Source organism: Globicephala melas, chromosome 1 (genome assembly GCF_963455315.2).
Source record: "Globicephala melas chromosome 1, mGloMel1.2, whole genome shotgun sequence".
NCBI classification, from domain to species: Eukaryota; Metazoa; Chordata; class Mammalia; order Artiodactyla; family Delphinidae; genus Globicephala; species Globicephala melas.
The window spans coordinates 72315326-72333488 of NC_083314.1; the positions used below are offsets into that span (position 1 = coordinate 72315326).

Below are 18163 nucleotides of genomic sequence, written 5' to 3' on the forward strand. Positions count from 1 at the left end.
TCTCCTCTGACATGCCTATGGTTCACCATAGTTTGTTTCTCTCAAATTGTAATTCCTCTGCTATTCCTGAATAAACTCATTTTGGCTAGCTTAAGACCTTGTTATTTTTAAGATCAACACATCCCATAAACTGCATCTATGATGACGATGATGATGATGATGATGATGATGATGATGATGATGATGATGATGATGATGATGATGTTTGGCAACATCTCTCATCTCTCAAGCATCAGGAAGGTATCATGTTCACTCCTCTCCCCAATAAAGGGAGAGTGGCTTTCCTCCAAAAGCCTCCCTATACATTTCAGTTTTCACACAGCTCAATCTGGCCTGTGGATGAATTTAGATGGAATGAATCTGGAGATATCAGGCTGTGGATATGACAAAGTAGGAGGAAAAAGGCACCCTGCTGCCCTGTTCCTGGGCCAGAACTGGAAGTATTGAGAGGGGAGGGTTGGACCTCTGATTCCCTCAACTGTCCCCAGCGTTCTGTCTCAGAATTTCTCCAGTCTCTCCAGGGTTCCTGAATGTGGCTTCAACTGAGCACTTCCTCTGATCTAGCCACTGTGTCAGGCTCTGGGAAGACAAAGTCAGGGAATGTCTGGTCTGGCCTGTGTCACTTCCCCTCTCTGGGCCTCCATTCTCTCCTCTGTAAAAGGGAGTGACGAGTGAGTGGGAGGGTTGGGGGAATGAGTGGGGACTGATGGAAGTTTGAGGATGAAGGTGCTAGATGAGCTCTGGGGTCACCTCCTACGGATGGCCACTCTGACAGGCTTAGCTTTGCAGACCTGGCTGTCCCTTTTCCTGGTTCTAGTTCCACCCTTCCAGCTCCTTCCCACTCCCCACATTCTCCACAGTTGAGAAAGAAACAGAGTGCCTAGGAAAGATGCCTTTTCCTGTCTCCAACCTCCAGGGCACACCCCACCCCTCCCAGTGCAGAGTGTTGTCCACTTCTCCTCACTGGAACTAGAGACTCCTTCACCTAAACCCAGGCTCACCCTTTCCTTAGGTCCTAACTAAACCTCTTAGCAAAGAGTTTAAATAATTTATCCCCCGGTCCCATCTCCTATTTAGTGTATCCTGTGCCAAGCACTTTCTGTACATTATCTCAATTAACGTCACAAAAATCCTTTGGGATGGATGTCATCCACCTCAATTTGCCAACAAGAAAACAGGTTGGAGGAGGTTAAGCAAGTTGACCAGGATCGCCAGCCAGGAAGTGACAGCATCCAAACGGCCCAGCCTCCTAACTCACTTCTTCTGGTTCTGCCCCGAGGGGGTGGCAAACAGGTCTCCAGTGACATTGCAGAGGCCTGAAGCGCCCTTCAGACCAGATCCTCCTCGTTCCTTAACTCCTAGATCCCGCCCTTTCCCACTTCAGCAGGGTTTGCGGCAAGGCTTAGAGGCCTAGAGCAAATGGCTGGATTCAAAGTGAGAAGCCACAGTCACCTAGCCGACTCCAGGGCCCCTGCACCCAACTCTCAGGGAAAAGCTGGAAGGTGCAGGGTACCTGTGCCCTCTGCGGAGCAGCCGGGGATTTGGCCAAGACCAGGTGCAGCCCGCCCCCGGACCGGGGTCGGGGCGGAGACAGGGCTGAGGGGGCGGGCCCGGGTGGGGGTCGGGGCGGAGCCGGGTACCGAAGAGGGGGCGGGGCTAGGGCTGGAGTCCGGGTGGAGCCTGGAGCAGGGTCGGGGGGAGCCGGGGCCGAGGTCCAGGACCCCGTTGGGGCACACCCGGGGACCTGAGCAGGGCCAAGGTCTGGAGGGGTCAGGGCGGAGTTGGGGACCGGAGTGGGGCCGGGGCCGGGGCCGGGAGCCCAGGGCGGGGGCGGGGCCTGGGTAAGGCGGGGCGGGAATGGTCTTCCGAGTTGCCAAGGCGGGAGGGAAAACAGAGGCGGAGGAGAGGAGGAGGGGAGAAGGGAGGAGGGAGGAGGGCAGAGGGAAGAGGGCAGAGGGAAGAGGGCCGTGACTTGGCAGCTCCAGCTTCGCTCCGCTTCGCTCCGCGCACCCACGCCTCGCTGCCCCGCTTCGTGCCCCCCACCCGGGCATGCGCCCCCCGAACCCCCGGCCACCCAGAGCCCGCGCCGCCCCCCAGAGCCTTCGCAGAGCCGGCTGCGCAGGATGGGCGCCCTCGGTCCCAAGCCGCCGCCGCTGCTGCTGCTGTTAATCCTGGGTAAGCCCGGCTCTGGCTCCCAGCCCCGCCCGGCAGGTGCCTGCCACCTGGTGACCAGCCCTGCCCTCCTCCCCAGCATTTCGGAGCCCCTCGCACCCGCTTCTCCGTCAGGGGCTCCCCCAGCCTCCCCGGGCCTGGCGCCCAGCTGCTGTCTGTGGCCGCGCTCCGAGCCAGTCTTGGGGCGGGCGGGGGTGGGGTAGCGGTGAAGGTTCCCCAGTTCTAGGCCCCGGGCTGGGGCACAGTGAGGACCCACCGGAAGTCGCCCCCAGGAACCGCCAGGCCCCACTTCTCAGCCGGCACACTCAGGTCCTGAGGTCGCTGCGCACAGATGCTGCGACTCCTCTCTGCCTCACTTAGCTTAAGGCCCGGCCTTGGGTGCTCGCCCTGGTGGGCAGTGCCTGTCCATCTTTATAATTGCCCAAGTTGGCTGGAGGCCCAGGGGCCGGTTCTGCCCACAGTCTTTGAAGTACGTCTACCCTAACTGCACCCCCCTACCACCCTGCTTCATCATCTGAAGTTGGAGGCAGTTCCAGCTCCATCCTGGGCTGGGTCTTTCCCCCACTTTCCCTCTCCCAGATAGCAGCACTTGGCTTGTAGCCTCCCTGGTTGTCACACTCCCTTAGTCCCAGCTTCCCTGCCTCAGGAGAAACCAGGCTCCGTGGAGACTGATGCTGAGCTCTCCAAGCACCCTGTACCTGTTGTGGTGGGTGTTCCGGGCCACCGCTGCATGGATGCATGAGGACCGTGACGGTGGAAATGTTTTTGGCGTGAATGGGAGGGCTCCCTGTAGGGGTGGTCTGGGGAGGAGTATGGTATCGAGGCAGTGAGACTGCCTGTACAGATGTTCAGGAGACTGAAACCCTTGAAATAAGAATACAGGGTGGTGAGGGGGTGGCTTTGGTGCCAGGATTTGGAGCTGCCATAGTTAAGGCAGAGGCTGACGTAGCCCCAGCCGCCTGTTTCTAGACCAGAGCTGCATCGTGGTGCCAAGGAGCCTCCCTGTGCTGCATAGGTCCCTGGGCCCTGGGGGACTAGAATGAGTCCTGTCCTTGGGGCCCTGGATGGGAGGCAGGAGGATGTACAGAGGAAGGAGCTGTGAGGCCTGGCTGCCTAGTACTTGGCCCTTTTTCCCCAGTGGGCAGCGTGGAGCAGAGAGGAGCCCAGGGTAAATGTGGTACAGAGATAGAAGAGCTTGCCGGATGTGAGCGCCCTGGGTGTAGGTGCTTAACTTTCATTTTGAAGATGAGGAAATGAAGTCACTTGCCCCAGAGAACATATCTAGTGAGTGTTGGGGCTTGGATTTGAAACCACTCCCGTGTGACTCCAAAGCAGGTCTCTTTGCTCTCCTTTCCCTCTCCGCTAACACAGAGGAGGGGACCTGGCTGGGGAGAGAGCTGCCTGGCAGCTGGTTTCCCGAGGCAGTGGGGGTGACTTTCCCATGGGGCTCTCCAAGCATCAGCATTTGTGGAGGCAGGAAGATGGGAGGGGGCCCTCCTGAGCAGAGTCTGCCCGGAGCCCAGGGAAGGTGTCAGCTCGCTTGTCTCCGCCATCGCTCTGATTATGAAACAGCCTCGGGCAGAGCCCTGCTGAGACACAGGCTCACTCACTGTCAGGGTGGAAGCTCTTAGCTCTCTTCCAGAAACTGAGGCCTGGGAGTGGAAGGGGCTGGTCCAAGCGGTACAGCTGGGGATGGGGATGGGGATGGGGATGGGGCTGGAACCCGACCTCCTGATCCCAGCCTGTGCTCTAACCGAGCAACCACAAGTTTTCCCTCTGACTCAGCCGCAGGAAGAAGGGAAAGGTAAGGGTAGTGCTTCTGGAGGAGCTGGAGGACAGTTTGAGTACAGATTAGGTGTTTTCCTCCAGCCGGTTATACCCCTGGGACATTCTGGTTGGTGAGGTCAGTGCCCTCAGGCCTCTCCTTGGAGTTCCCCATGCCTCTCTGGCTTTGTCCCTCTGCAGGGGCGTGTGGAAGCTAGCCAAGGATAGTAGGAACTTGGCCAAGACATTATACTTCTTGTACCTTAACTTTCTCATCTGTAAAGTGGAGGCAGAGGGCTGACCCAGCCCTTCTTACATTCTGAGGTTCTGTGATCTGGGGCTGTGGAAGGATGGAAGGAGAGAAGGAAGAAGCTGAGCCCTCCAAGGCCACCGGGAGTATCTGCGAGGGCAGGGTAGGGGTGAGGGTGGGGTGAAGAAGAATGTTGGCCTCTTTGAGGAGAGAAGGATGGGAAGGGGCAGCTGGGGGCTTATTGCCGCCCTACTGAAAGGGAGCGGGGATGTAAATAAATGCACACCGTATGCAAATGAAGGCTTCTGTTAGGGAGTTGGAGGGGGTGGGGTGAGGGCTGTTTGTCAGCTGGGCCTGCCCAGGAAGATTGGCAGGCACTGGTGGGGGAGGGGAGCTTCTGCCTCCAGAGGCAAAGGGCAGAGGCTGGTTCTTGCCCCATGAGCCTCAGCTGCCTCGGCAGCGCTGTGGGGCAGAGGAGCAGTGAGCTCATGGCACAGCTGGAGTGGGGAGGGATTGTGTGGTGAGAACTGACTGGGCCTGTGCTCTGTCCTGCTCGGGCCACTGGCTCCATTGTCTGGAGTCCCCTGGCCCAGGTGACACAGCTGAGCGAACCAGCCCTTCTGATCAAGATTTGGCCAGCTCCCTTCAAACAAAGGAGGGGGACATGTGGTCTCAGGATCCCTTAGCTAGAAGGCTCAACTGGCATAAACGTGGGGAGACGGGGTGGAGGGGGAATTAAGGCACAGCCGGAATCGGGAATGGTTAAATCAGGAAGCAGATACACTCCTTTCTGACCTTAGATGCTCTGCTTCTGGCCTGCCAGTAATGGGGTGTTTCTGGGGTCTGAGGCAAACCTGGCTCTATACCACCACCTCCTTGAGACCCAGGTGTCTTACCTCCCAGCATCCTTTGCCTGTTCTCGGAACAGGGCCCAAGTGTACACCAACTTTCCTCAGGTTTCCTTTCCTTTCACAAGCAGAGGTCAAGAGTGATGTGGGGGTGGGGGTGGGGGGCTGCAGTAGGGACCCAGGCATCCCTAACTTCTCCTGTCCTTCCCTCTAGGAGTCGGGTGCTGTGCCCGGGAGGTGCTAGTCCCTCAGGGGCCCCTGTATCGCGTGGCTGGCACAGCCATCTCCATCTCCTGCAATGTCACTGGCTACGAGGGCCCTGCCCAGCAGGACTTCGAGTGGTTCCTGTACAGGCCTGAGGCCCCAGAGGCTGCCCTGGGCATTGTCAGTACCAGGGATACCCGATTCTCCTATGCTGTCTTTGGGCCCCGAGTGGCAGCTGGTGAGGTACAGGTGCAGCGACTGCAGGGTGATGCCGTGGTGCTCAAGATTGCCCGCCTGCAGGCCCAGGATGCTGGCATTTACGAGTGCTACACACCCTCCACTGATGCCCACTACCTCGGCAGCTACAGCGGCAAAGTGGAACTGAGAGGTACTGGGCCCTGGGATGGGGTCAGGGCCGTGCCCTCCCAAAAGGCAGAAAGTCAGGGCCAGCAGGGACCTAAGAGGAACCTGAGGCCCAACGAGGTTAAGTGACTTGCATGAAGTCACCCAACAAGTTAGTGGCTGGCCTGAGACTCTAACCCAGAACTCTGGGTTAACTCTCTTCATTCCAGTCCACGGCTCTTATTCTGTCAAGCTACTTCCTGGGAGAGGAGAAGTGTCCCTAAGCTCTCCAGCCCCTTTCCATTCCCTGATGGGGTAGGGGAGCCTGACAGGGTGAACAGACTCCATTCCTGGAGATTCCAGGATCCAGATCTGGGGGAGTGGGGGTGGCGGGGGAAATAGAGGCAGGGTAGGAGGAGTGAGACCACATGACATTCTTGCTCTCAAGTTTGTCTTCTGAGAAGGAAGACAGAGCCACTCTTCTGAGTATTTCAAACAGGGGTCAGTCTCAAACATAAGGGTCAGTAGGCGATGGGCTGGTTCTATGAAATTCAACAAGTATTGAGTGCCTGTTGTGTGCCCAGCACTGTGCTTGGCACCATTGGGTTACAGAAGAAATAATACAGCATGAAGTCTCTGCCTTCTAGGAGCTCACAGTCTATTTAGGGAAATAGGTTGTAGGTAGGAAACAGTACCAAGGGTTAGTTACTGTACAGCTCCCAGCCCTCCCTCACTCCAGCTGTTCTCTCCAGTTCTTCCAGATATGCTGCAGGTGTCTGCTGCCCCCCCAGGGCCCCGGGGCCGTCAGGCCCCAGCTTCACCCCCTCGCCTGATGGTGCACGAGGGGCAGGAGCTGGCACTGGGCTGCCTGGCACGGACGAGCACGGAGAAGCACACACACCTGGCCGTGTCCTTTGGGCGAGCTGTGCCCGAGGCGCCAGTGGGGCGAGCAACGCTGCAGGAAGTGGTGGGACTCCGGCCCGACATGGCCGTGGAGGCCGGAGCTCCCTACGCTGAGCGGCTGGCGGCAGGGGAGCTGCGGCTGGGCAAGGAGGGGACTGAGCGCTACCGCATGGTGGTGGGGGGCGCCCAGGCGGACGACGCAGGCACCTACCACTGCACTGCCGCTGAGTGGATTCAGGATCCCGATGGCAGCTGGGCCCAGATTGCGGAGAAGAGGGCTGTCCTGGCCCATGTGGACGTGCAGACGCTGTGTGAGTGCCACGCGTCCCACGGTGCCAGCTGGGAGCCTTGGTATCTCAGTAGGCACCATGGGCACTAGATGGCCATCGTCTGACTCCAGGGAGCCCACCTTCCCTAGAGTGAAGTCCCATTAGTATCGCTTCCTGTCAGCACCTGTACCCGTGACGGGCTTTCTCTGCTCAGAAATTGGGTGTGGGGATGGGAGGGCCATGGCTGAGGGGTGAGAGCCAGGCCCCTGGGTGGCAAAGACGGGTGGCCTCGAAGTTGCTGCTGTCAAGGAAGGACAGGTGCTCTGTGCCCTCTCCTGCCTCCCTGACACCCCTTCCCCTCCTGTGTTTCAGCCAGCCAGCTGGCAGTGACAGTGGGGCCTGGGGAACGTCGGATCGGCCCAGGGGAGCCCTTGGAGCTGCTGTGCAATGTGTCAGGGGCCCTGCCCCCAACGGGCCGTCATGCCGCCTACTCCGTGGGCTGGGAGATGGCACCTGCGGGGGCACCTGGGCCCGGCCGCCTGGTTGCCCAGCTGGACACGGAGGGTGTGGGCAGTCTGGGCCCTGGCTACGAGGGCCGGCACATTGCCATGGAGAAGGTGGCTTCCAGAACCTACCGGCTACGGCTGGAGGCTGCCCGGCCCGGGGATGCGGGTACCTACCGCTGCCTCGCCAAGGCCTATGTCCGAGGGTCTGGGGCCCGGCTTCGGGAAGCCGCCAGTGCCCGCTCCCGGCCCCTCCCCGTGCACGTGCGTGAGGAAGGTGAGAGGGGGCGGGTTGGCCCTGGACAGGATATGGGGTCTGCAGAACCTTTCCCTTCTGTTTCTGTGCCTCTCTCCCTCTCCATCGGCTGCCTCCGTGTCTGTCTCACACTCCTCTTCTAAGATTGTGGGGACACCCGGAGTTTCTGGGGTGTTGCTTGGACAGCAGTCCTAACCCCATGCCCCTTTCACCTTCTGACTTTTGTTCTGCAGGTGTGGTGCTGGAGGCTGTGGCCTGGCTAGCGGGAGGCACAGTGTACCGCGGGGAGACGGCCTCCCTGCTCTGCAACATCTCCGTGCGGGGCGGCCCCCCCGGGCTGCGGCTGGCTGCCAGCTGGTGGGTGGAGAGGCTGGAGGACGGGGAGCTGAGCTCTGCCCCTGCCCAGCTGGTGGGTGGCGTGGGCCAGGACGGTGTGGCAGAGCTGGGGGTCCGGCCCGGAGGAGGCCCCGTCAGCGTGGAGCTGGTGGGGCCCCGAAGCCATCGGCTGAGACTGCACGGCTTGGGGCCCGAGGACGAAGGCGTGTACCACTGTGCCCCCAGCGCCTGGGTGCAGCACGCTGACTACAGCTGGTACCAGGCGGGCAGTGCCCGCTCAGGGCCTGTCACGGTCTACCCGTACACACATGGTGAGCGGTGCCCCCCCTTGCTCACGCGCCCCCAGCCCCCCTCACCCCTATGCTCTTGTTCTCCTTTTTGCATCTCATCCTCCTGCCAGTGGTCCCTCTGGTTCCTCTTTCTCTTCCTCTTTGCTTCACACGGAAAGTCTGAAAGTCCAGCTTTCAGCCCTTCAGTGCCCGGCTGCCCCGGTGTCCTGGTGGTAGGGGCTGGCTTGAGCGCAGAGCGGGCAGGGAGCAGGCGGGGGAAAGCTGTGTGGGAACGGGAGGAGGTGGTGTGGACAGCCTGACCGAGAAGGTACTGGCACGTGGGTGGAGGGCAGTGACACCCCGGACTGAACACAGCCATCCTCTCTTGCCCAGCCCTGGACACCCTGTTTGTGCCCCTGCTGGTGGGTGCAGGGCTTGCCCTAGCCATCGGAGCCACCATCCTGGGCTCCATCACCTGCTGCTTCATGAAGAGGCTGCAGAAACGGTGATCCCTCACACCCCAGGTGAGGGGCAAGGACCCCCATCCCCATCCCTGTCTTCCCTAGTCCTGAGATGAGCAGCTCCCTCCCTGGTCCCAGCTGGAGAAGGAGAAGCCCCTCTCAGCTCTGCGGGCCAGGGCCAGGAGGAATTCACACTCTCCACGTGCATTCTCCCGTTCCTGCAGGTGTGACTATCTTCCAGCCCAGCCGCAAGCCCGCCTCTGGTGTCTGAATACCCTCTCCCTCTGCCTGCCCTTCCTTTAATTTATTTGACCTACTCCCACCCAGAGTGGGGGACACGGCCCCCATGCCCCACTCCTTCCTTCCCAAGCTCCTCCCTCTGGCCTTCTGTTCATGATCTCATACATAGCCCAAAGGGAGGCCGTTCCCTGTCCTAGAATTAGTTTTTCTAAAATGTGAATAAACTTGTTTTATAAAATCCAGGGCTGTCTGTGTCTTCCCCGCCATGAGGCTCTAAGAGGCAGGGGCGCGTGGCAGGTGGGCTACTGGGGGCTGACAGCCTCTTCTGGACGACCCGCACTTCTCTTCCCCCCCCAGAAACACCATCTGGCCTCCGTGGGCCGTGCCACCTACCCCGGGAGGGGAAACCTGGGTCCCATCTGCTGTCTGAGCTGTCAGTGCAGAGCCAGTTCCTGTTGGGATTCCTCCTTGGGGTGGGGAGAGAGAAAGGGGGATGAGTTCCAGTTGAGCACGGCCTCTGCCCCTAGACTTCTCCCAGGTTGCAGGGCAGGGTCTTCCAGGGCCCGGTGCCCTTTTCTGAGTCCCCATGCTATTCTGCAGTCTCATTCTCTCCGTCAGGCTGATCTTGGACCTGACTCCTCCCCCCAGGCCCTGGGGCCTCAGCCTTTCTCCCCCTGATCTCCATTATTCTGCCTGACAGCAGCAGAATGGAAGGCCCAGGACACAGCCACCTAGGCGACGGGGACGCCAGCAGTCAGAGGGGCCCCTGCACACACCCGCCCCACCACCTGCGCGCAAGCCCCCTTGCTTCACCCGTCCTCCCGTGCCCCCGGGGCTCCCTGCATTTGTCTCTGCCTAAGGATTCTCGGATCCTAGAATTCTTAGCTGCACTGCACCTCGAGAGGCACGCAGTCTACCTCTTTCAACTCAGTGATTTAAACATTTATTGAGCATTACCAGTTTACCAAGTGTTGTTTTTACAGATAGGGAAACTGAGGCCCAGAGAAGTGATGCGACTTGCCCAGAGTCATAGAACTAATTTGTGACAGTGTCAGGCCTAGAACCCAGGTCCCCAGACTCCTGGCACTGCACACAGTGGGGCCCTGAGTGGTCGCTGAGTGGCAAGGAGAGGGGTGGCGGGGTCCCAAAGCCTTCCATCCAGCCTCAGTTCCTCTACGGTGGGTTCACTTGCAATGGGTGAACTACCGCGTGAGTGAGTGTGGACACCCAGAGCCCGCTCCCTCCTGTCCGGACTCTAGATGTTTCAGCAAATTAAACCAGAACTGCTTCTTACCCCCATGCCCCAACATTTGTTCTTTGGGAACAGCCAGCACCAGTGTTCAGGGACCTCATCTTTGGGTGATAGTGACCCAAGTCACCCTGTGACCTGAGGCAAAGATGTTCTCTCCGAGCGGACCCAAGCTGGCGTGGGCTCCCTCCGCAACCCCCTTTCCTGCTTCCAGGAGGCACAGCATCCCCCAGGACCCCAGCTTCCCAGCCTGGAATGCAGCACACTGGGGTGCTTCCCCGCAAGGGGCTCAGACTTTTGTTAAAGAACAGGAATGGGGTGCAGCCCGGGCCAAGGGCTGGAGGTCACTGCTGGGCCCGTGTGGTGGGAGGGTGTGTCTGCCTGTGTGCACACATCTCTCCCAGAGGCAGGTCCCCCTACCTCTGCCCCTTCTCGACTCGCCATTGCTCCTCCTTCACAATCCTGGGGTGGGGGGTGTCCCTGGTGACCGCGATGACACCAGGAAGGGGGTACACGTGGCGTGGGAACACCTCTCCAGGGGCTCCTGCCCCAGCTGGGCAGACGGCAGGTCACAGTCACATCCAGACATTTGGACTCTCGCTTCTCTCTCTCACATCTCCCACATTTAATCCTGCCTCTTAAGTCCTACGTGGGATTCTCTCCTTTGCCACAGATGCCCTTCCTACTTCAGCTCAGCACCACCCTGGCAGCACTTCCCCTGAAGCCTTCCCGACTGCTCTGTCACATCTATCTTGCCTACTCATCTTGCCCAAACACCATCTCTAGCTTGTCACAGCCCTATTTCCACTGACGGGCGAGTCCCTAGGCCCAGAGTCGGACTCTTCAGCCTTGGTTTCACGGTCTCCTTTCCCCTCACCGCAGTTCTCCATACCCATTATATTTCAGTCTCCTCCCCGAGGACCCTCAGCTACTCCTCAGCTTGACGCCCACCTCCTGACAGGACCCTCAAGTCTGCTTAGGGAAGGGCTTCTCGGAGCGTGGTCCCTGTTCCAGCAGCGTCAGCAGGACCTGGGACTTGTTAGAAATGCAAAGTTTTGGTCTCTAGACCCATTAAGTCAGAAACTCTGGGAGTGGGACTCAGCCATATGTGTTCCCAAGCCCTCCAGGGGACCCTGATGCCCACCCAAGTTCGCGACTGCTGGCTCAGGTCACTCTCCAGGCCTGACGACGCAATCCGTGACGCAACTCTGATTACCAAGCCCTTCCACCCCGTGCTCGGAGAGATCGCCCAGGTTCTCAGTTTGAAACAGCTGCCACAGGCATATTTCTCTGTTTTCCCCACGTGTACTGTATTCCCAGAATAGGAATCGGGTCTCTGACTGTCCTCCCCACACATGCCCGGGTCAGTGCTCTGGACCCAACGGGCACCCAGTGAACCACGTGAATGACTCCCTCTCACTGTGCCCTAAGACCGATTCTGCTTTCCTGAGGACCCCGTGTCCCAGCTCTAGTGAACTCATGTTTCTCCATCTCTCCCCGGCCCTTCTTCCTCCTCAGAACCTCTCTATCCCCTCCCACCCCTGCAGTGGTACTCACGAGACCTCACTTCACTGTCAGAAAATAGCCATCCCTTGTTCCCCTTTCCTAGGCCCTGCCCCAGGGCCCCAGCTCTGGCATCTCCCCCATCGCCGGTTTCCCTGCACACATGGACAAGGTCATTCACACCCTGCTGAGCCGCCCTGCAGCCTTTCGCCCTCCCTCTCAGCCTGTCACAGTGGCAGGGGTGGAGCTGGGAGGGCACCCTCCTCATCTCTGCCCGCCTCCGTCCAGCTTTCTCACCTCTGGGTCAGCTTGGGCTACTGTGTCCAGTGAGACAGGTGTGCCAGACTCAGGGAAGCTGGCTGAGGAGGTGAGTGGGGCCTAAACTCCAGCCCACACTCTGCTTCCCAAGCCATGCACCCTAGTTTGGGGTAGTGTCAGTCTGGAGGGAAAAGGCGCCTTTTTAGAATTTGCACCAAGATGCTCTATGAGTCAGCGGCAGCCCTGAGCACACCACCTGTCTGTTGGTCTGTTGGCCCATTCACCTATCCACTGGCTGGCTGTCTCTCTCTGCTTCCACCTTCTCATCCAACCCGCATAGGTCCATCCTCTGTCCATCCATCCACGCGTGAACAGAAGTGAAGGTCAAACACAGACAGGCTGGCGAGTTTACCCATTCCCCACCCTCCGTCCTCCTGAAATCAGGATCTCTCCCATCCATGTTGGATCCCAGACCTGAGATTCTGAGGAGGCTCCCCAGCTTTAGTGCATTCCCAGGGACCTTGCCTGCGCCCTCCTCCACCTTCCATAACCAGCTCCCCAGGTACCTGTGTCTGGCCCTGCCACAGGGATCTGGAGGAAACTGGTCACACCTTGGACTCACTCTCCGGGGGCGGCAGGCAGCCGTTCTGCTCTTTGTCAGCCCCAGCCTCTTCGCCCGCCCCCTCCCCCAGCCCCTCCTCCTCCACCTTCTCATCCAGCCGGCTGGGGATGGACCAGTAGAGATGGGCGTCAAGGCGGGCTGCGGCCTCGGCCAGCTCCCGGGCGCTGCATGAGGGTGTGGGCACCTCAAAGGTCTCGTGGAAGCTGGCATAGTCCACCTCGTAGAAGCCATCCTCCAGGGTCAGCACTGACGTGAAGCGGTGACCCCACAGCACCTCATCCACCAGGTAGGAGCTCCGAGCTTGGCATGTCATTCCTGGGGGTAAGGGCATGGGTCAAGGGGGATCCCGGCCCCAGCCTTTCCTCCCCTGCCTCATTCCACAACCCTATTCCTAGAACCCTTCCCTGGAGCCCTCCTCAAGGACCCCCACCCACCCACTTTGGTCCAGCCCGCTTTCTCTTCCTTCCCAACTCTTGTACTTGTCCAGTTCCCCCTCCTCCTCTCCATTTGCCCCAACTCCTCTTAACCTCCAGCCCACATTCTCCCCTCCTCTCCACTGGAGATGCCAGTCAGAGAAGTTTAACCTTGAAACTGACCTTGGGGATCATCTAGCCCAATTTTCCTCTCCATACAGGGCTCCCCACTGGAGCATTCCCAATAATGGGCAACTAGCTTGCTCTTGATTACATCTCAGGATTGAGAGCTCACCACCTCACAAGGAGCCCACTCCTTTGTGTGACGGCTCTAATATTTGGGTTGTTCTTTATACAGAGCTAAAATCTGCCACCCTTATTTTCACTCTCCTGCTGTATGACACCCCTTCAAGTATCTGAAAGCAGGAGTCTCAGTTTTCATCATGTCTTCTCTCCTTCAGGCTGAACATCCCTGTCTCCCTCCACCATTCCTGATGTGACCTGGCTTCCAAAAATTTTACTTTCTTGACTGCAAACCAGAGTGGCCAAGGAGGATCCTTTGAGCACTCTGAGTGTGATAAATACTCCAACTGTGGCCTGATACATGCATAAGAGAGGGCTCGCCACCTCTCTCTTCTGGCCATGACGCTTTAGCTAATAGGGCCCAAGATTACATTACATAAACATTTTTGGAAGCTGTATCACATTGCCTGTGGCCAACTAAAACCCCCGATTCTTTTTTCACCAGAGCTCTTCCATGCTGTGCTTACATAAGTGATTTTTTAAAGCCTAAATGTAGAACTTTATATTTATTCGTTTTAAATGTCATCTTGTTGGATTTTGGCTCATTTTACTTGCTTTTCAGAAGCATTTTGGATACTGACTCTCTCACCCAAAATATTACCATCCTTTCCAGCTTTGTCTCTCTAGAAAAATCCAACAAGCTCCCCTCCCTATCTCCTCCACCCTCCCCTCCCCGTATCTCCTCCACCTCACCCTCCCCTGTCCTCCTTGCTGTGGGCCTGTGTCCTGTTTCCTCTGTGGGGTGGGCACACCCACCGGGGCAAGTGATTTTCCTTCTACCCTGAGATCTCTCATGTTCCCCACAGCTCATATGCACCTCCAAACAAGGGAGAACGGAAGAGTGAACATTAGCTAAGCAGAGACTGGCTCTCAACATTGAAAGCCCTGCCCTGAGCAAACTTGGGGACATTCCTTTGTTCCTTTGGTGAAGACTGGCGTAGGATATGTCCGGTAGAGGAGGGGAAGAAGAGGCAAAAGGGACACTGGGGAGAGGGGCTGCAAGGAAGGAAGGGAAGGGCTGGAGGTACAAAGGGAGAAGAGGGTTGGGCAGGGACTTCTCAGGCACCAGCAAAAATGTGCCAGCCGGTGAGATGAGAGGAAAGGAAGTAGGGTGCATGGGGGAGGGAGAAGGAGTTAGGGGAGTATTGGGGTGGGGAGAAGGAGTGGGGAACACTGAGGCAGAGAGCGGTGAAGTAGAGGCTCAGCATGAAGGGCCAGGAAAAGGGTTTGATGACACCAGTCTGGGAGAAGCCAGCAGAGGGCAACACTGGCAACAGTGGCAGGAACTGCAGGGCCCCCTGCTGGGCCTTTGGTTATCCCACTTGCAGTTTTCTTCTCCACTTCTGGATCTCAAGTCCCAAAGGACTCATTTGCTGCCCCTGCACTGGTCTTATCCTACCTGCTCCCAAACCTTTCACTGTATAAGCCTGAGTTGGAGGTTCTGACATCACAGGTACATTGCTAGTTCCTTCTGGAAAGGGGCTTGAAATGTGCAGATCATCTATCCTTTGTCAGTGGAAACCGAATCTTCTGATGGATGGGGAAACTGAGGCAGAAGTGAGCCCAGCTATCAACCTCTCCCTAAGGTCCAGCCTAGGAATAACTCAGGCCATGGAAAACCTGCACCATCACATTCCAGGGGCCTGGACCCCTCAGTACTGAGAAAAACCCGGAACCTAACCCTTCCTTCCTACTCCGCACCCTAAATGCTGAAGCCAGACTGCCTGGGTCCAATCCAGACGTGGCCACTTATTTAGCCTACGACTGTGGACAACTTAACCTTTCACTGGGGCAATTTCCTCCCTGAAAAATGAGCACAGTAACAAGAAATTACCTTCATGGGGCTCCGATTAAATAAACCAGGAGGTGTAAAGTGCTTTGGAACCGTGCAGGGCACAGAGTAAGCACTGGGTGTTGTCTACTATCATTACTGTCTCCTATTCCCAGTGACACAGACCTCTCAGCCCAGGGCCCCAGGCCAGGGCCACTTCGGAGGATTCCTCCCAGCTTTCTCTCGCCTCTCTGGGTGGGTGGGTGGGGGGGTCACTCTTTTCATACACCCCTCCCAAACCATCTCATCTCGGCTCTCCTCCACCAGCCTCTCCATCCACCCCCCACCCCCCCACCACCCCGCTTCCTCCGCCCTGGCCCCTCTGGGTCCAATTCCCCGCCCACCCGCTCCCCTCCTCCCCCTGCACTTCCTCCTCTCCCTTCTCCTTCAGCCCGCCCGCACCCGTGGCTTCCACCATGCCCTCGAGGATGACGACGATCTCGAAGTCGTCCCTCTCGAGGGCGCGGCGCGACGCCTCCCAGAAGGGGCTGGCGGCGTCGATCTCGTGGCTGATGACGAGCGGTGAGACGAGGAAGAGGCGGTCGTCGCCCGTGTCAAAGCCCACGCTGAGGTCGGTCTGGTGCAGAGGGATGAACTCGCCCTCGAGCGTCTGGCGCGAGCGGATGAGCTTGGCGCGGATGGAAGCCTCGACTATGTGCGACGAGCGCAGGTCACCCACGCGGAACATGAGGCAGAGGCGCCCGTCGCGCAGCGACACCACGGCGTGCGAGGAGAAGACGAGCGTGGCGGCGCGCTTGTTGGGCTGCGAGATCTTGACGAACATGCAGCCCACCATGAAGGCGTTCACCATGGAGCCCAGGATGGCCTGCAGCAGCAGCAGCACGATGCCCTCAGGGCACTGGTCGGTGATGACGCGGTGCCCGTAGCCGATGGTGGTCTCCGTCTCGATGGAGAAGAGGAAGGCGGCCACGAAGCCGTTGAGGTTGTTGACGCACGGCGTCCACGCCGTGTCCTCCAGGTGCTCCAGGTCGCCGCGGCCGTAGGCGATCAGCCACCAGATGGCGCCGAAGAAGAGCCAGGTGAGCGCGTAGGCCAGCACGAAGAAGAGCAGGCTCAGGCGCCACTGCAGGTCCACGAGCGTGGTGAACAGGTCGGTCAGGTAGCGGTACGTCTCGCGCACGTTGCCCTGCTGCACGTTGCAGCGGCCGTCCTTCTCCACGTAGCGCTGGCGGCCGCGGCGCCGCGGCTGCTCCTCAGGCCCCGGCGAGAAGGCGGCGTTCTCCTGCGCCATGGCCGTGGCCGCGGCGGGGAGGTCACGGCCCGGGCGGCGGCGCGGGGCCTGGAGGGGCTGAGAGGTGGGCCAGATTAGCCGAGCCGCGGGAGAGGCCGAGACATCCGGGCCTGCGCCCAGGGGCCGAGTGGCCCAGAGCGAGTCCCTTGCTGTGTCAGCCTCAGCTTTCCGCATCGGTAGAATGGGAACAATACACACAACCCTAGCCGTCCCCACCCCCATCTCACAACACCGTGAAGATCAAATGGGATAGTGTGTATGAACTGGATCGCACTCTGCACGACTATTTTCAGGGAAACGGGGTACCAGAGGTCTTGGTCCCACTGCTCTAACTGGGCTGTGCAGCACCTCACGGCCACCCCCAGGCGAGAGGCCCAGGCAAGGAGGGAGTTTCCTGAAACGCTTAGACTGTGGGTTCCTTCGAGGCAGGTGCTTAATCTTCCTCTCCTGTGCAGAGCCCTCCCTGCCTGAAGGCCACCCCCGCCCCACTCCGCCCTGGCTGATATCAGGCCATCCCCTAATCCCTGTCTCCGCAATTCAACCTGCTGTCTAACCAGGCTCTTTGGAAGTTCACGTGGAGACTGACACAGAAAGTCTTTCCCATTCCTTCCTCCCTGAACCTCGCTTACTCTACCCCCTCCCACATCTTCTTCCTCTCAACAAGCTTACGAAGGAGAAATGGAAGTGGTGGAAAACGAGTGAAAAATCTCCAGTGGGCAAGGGTTGAACATTCCCACCTTGGGAAATTCCTACTGGAAATCCTCCCTGAGGACTGACCATGATCAATGCGGCTGTAGCGTCAGCCCCATTTCCCCTAGGTTATTTCCACAGTGGAGACAGCCTGCAAATGGGCAGGAGGACGGGAGAATATGAGATCAACATGGACAGCCGGGGTAAAGGAAGCACAAAGTTCAAGGTAGGCTTGCAGCCCTCTAGTATCCTATTCTTCATGAGCCGTTAAATCAGATAAGTGATTTAAGCACACACCTTTACCTCCTTCCTCCCTTCAGTTCGCCCCTCCCTCCCCAGCCTCCCACCTCCCTTGACTATCCTTAAACGGCCCCCCTCCATATGCCGCAAAGCTCACATTCCCAGGGAAGCCTACCTGATTTTGTTTTAAGTTCTTCCCCGTGAGGAGCTCTCTGAGCTGCAGGCTGCCCTGAGAGAGAGAGACCCAGAGCCCTTCCCTAGGCACCCAGGGGCCCCTAGGAGGTATGGCTCGTATGAGGAAAGGTTAAGAATTCAGGACTTTTCAACTTTCCCTTCTTCTTGGGAATCAGCCTCTTTCCCCACTCCAAGGAAACCTGGGCTGGCTCGGGTGGGGTGATGGAGGGGAAGAGTGTGACATAAGGACCACAGATGGCCTGGACGTTTGACCAGGTCCTGGGGAGAAACTGCCTGGGTATGGAACTCCAAACCCAGCACTCTCGAATTTAAATTCTGGAGTGAGATGTTCTGCAGCCAGACCTTTGGAGGGTGTGTGTGTGTGTGTGTGTGTGTGTGTGTGTGTGTGTGTGTGTGTGTGTGTGTGTGTGTGTGTGTGTGTGTGTGTGTGTGTGTGTGTGTGTGTGGTGTGGTGGGGTAGAGGGCAGGAGGAAAAAAATGAGACGGCTTGGAGCTTAGGGGCATCCCTTACATTTCCAGGAGGAATCAGGGGACACAGGATCCAGGAACCCCAATGCAATGGCAGATTAGGGTCTTCCCCTCCCCCAACCATGAGCTTGCTTTTTCTCTTCCTGCAGCCCACGATGTCCTCGGTTGGCTTAGAGATCACAGGTCATTCAGAGAAGTACCTGGGCCCACTTATTCCAGCTTCTGCCAGGGTGGGCTTTCAGATGTTCTCTCAGGGTCTTAGGTAATCTGACCCCCAATCTTGCTGCTGAGCTGCCTCTGCCCAGGTGTGGGGAAGAAATGC

General features: G+C 58.4%; 2 protein-coding genes across 7 annotated transcripts in view; one reads left to right on the top strand and one right to left on the bottom strand.

The window, feature by feature from the left end:
- The first annotated feature begins 1914 nt into the window (after window positions 1-1914).
- IGSF8 (immunoglobulin superfamily member 8) lies at window positions 1915-9057 on the top strand. Of its 3 annotated transcripts, none has more exons than XM_030842339.2 (7): window positions 1915-2175; window positions 5249-5626; window positions 6333-6794; window positions 7125-7532; window positions 7745-8158; window positions 8510-8640; window positions 8802-9057. In XM_030842339.2, the coding sequence occupies exons 1-6, from the start codon at window positions 2124-2126 to the stop codon at window positions 8623-8625; spliced, it is 1830 nt and encodes a 609-aa protein (XP_030698199.1). In that variant the 5' UTR covers window positions 1915-2123; the 3' UTR covers window positions 8626-8640; window positions 8802-9057. The 3 variants fall into 3 exon arrangements, with proteins under 3 accessions (XP_030698199.1, XP_060153584.1, XP_030698200.1); XM_060297601.1 differs by lacking the exon at window positions 1915-2175 and adding an exon at window positions 2187-3976; XM_030842340.2 differs by lacking the exon at window positions 1915-2175 and adding an exon at window positions 2187-3456.
- Window positions 9058-9744: 687 nt separating this feature from the next.
- Window positions 9745-18163, bottom strand: part of KCNJ9 (potassium inwardly rectifying channel subfamily J member 9) — a 56018-nt gene continuing 47599 nt past the window's right edge. For 3 of the 4 annotated variants that reach the window (XM_060297619.1, XM_060297622.1, XM_030842341.2), the window contains 2 exons: window positions 15399-16305; window positions 9745-12764 (listed from right to left, as the gene is read on the bottom strand). In XM_060297619.1, coding sequence (XP_060153602.1) covers window positions 12433-12764; window positions 15399-16248 — 1182 coding nt within the window. In that variant the 5' untranslated portion in view covers window positions 16249-16305 and the 3' untranslated portion in view covers window positions 9745-12432. Of the gene's footprint in view, window positions 12765-15398; window positions 16306-17353; window positions 17719-18163 lie in introns of those variants that run through there. The other variant, XM_060297623.1, reaches the window with a different exon arrangement.

Bases quoted from the DNA above. Each gene is read 5' to 3' on its own strand.
- IGSF8 (XM_060297601.1), top strand. From the start codon at position 3,865: ATGGGGATGGGGATGGGGATGGGGCTGGAACCCGACCTCCTGATCCCA. The intron at 5,627-6,332 runs GTACTGGGCCCT...TGTTCTCTCCAG, and splicing joins CGGCAAAGTGGAACTGAGAG to TTCTTCCAGATATGCTGCAG. The intron at 6,795-7,124 runs GTGAGTGCCACG...CCTGTGTTTCAG, and splicing joins TGTGGACGTGCAGACGCTGT to CCAGCCAGCTGGCAGTGACA.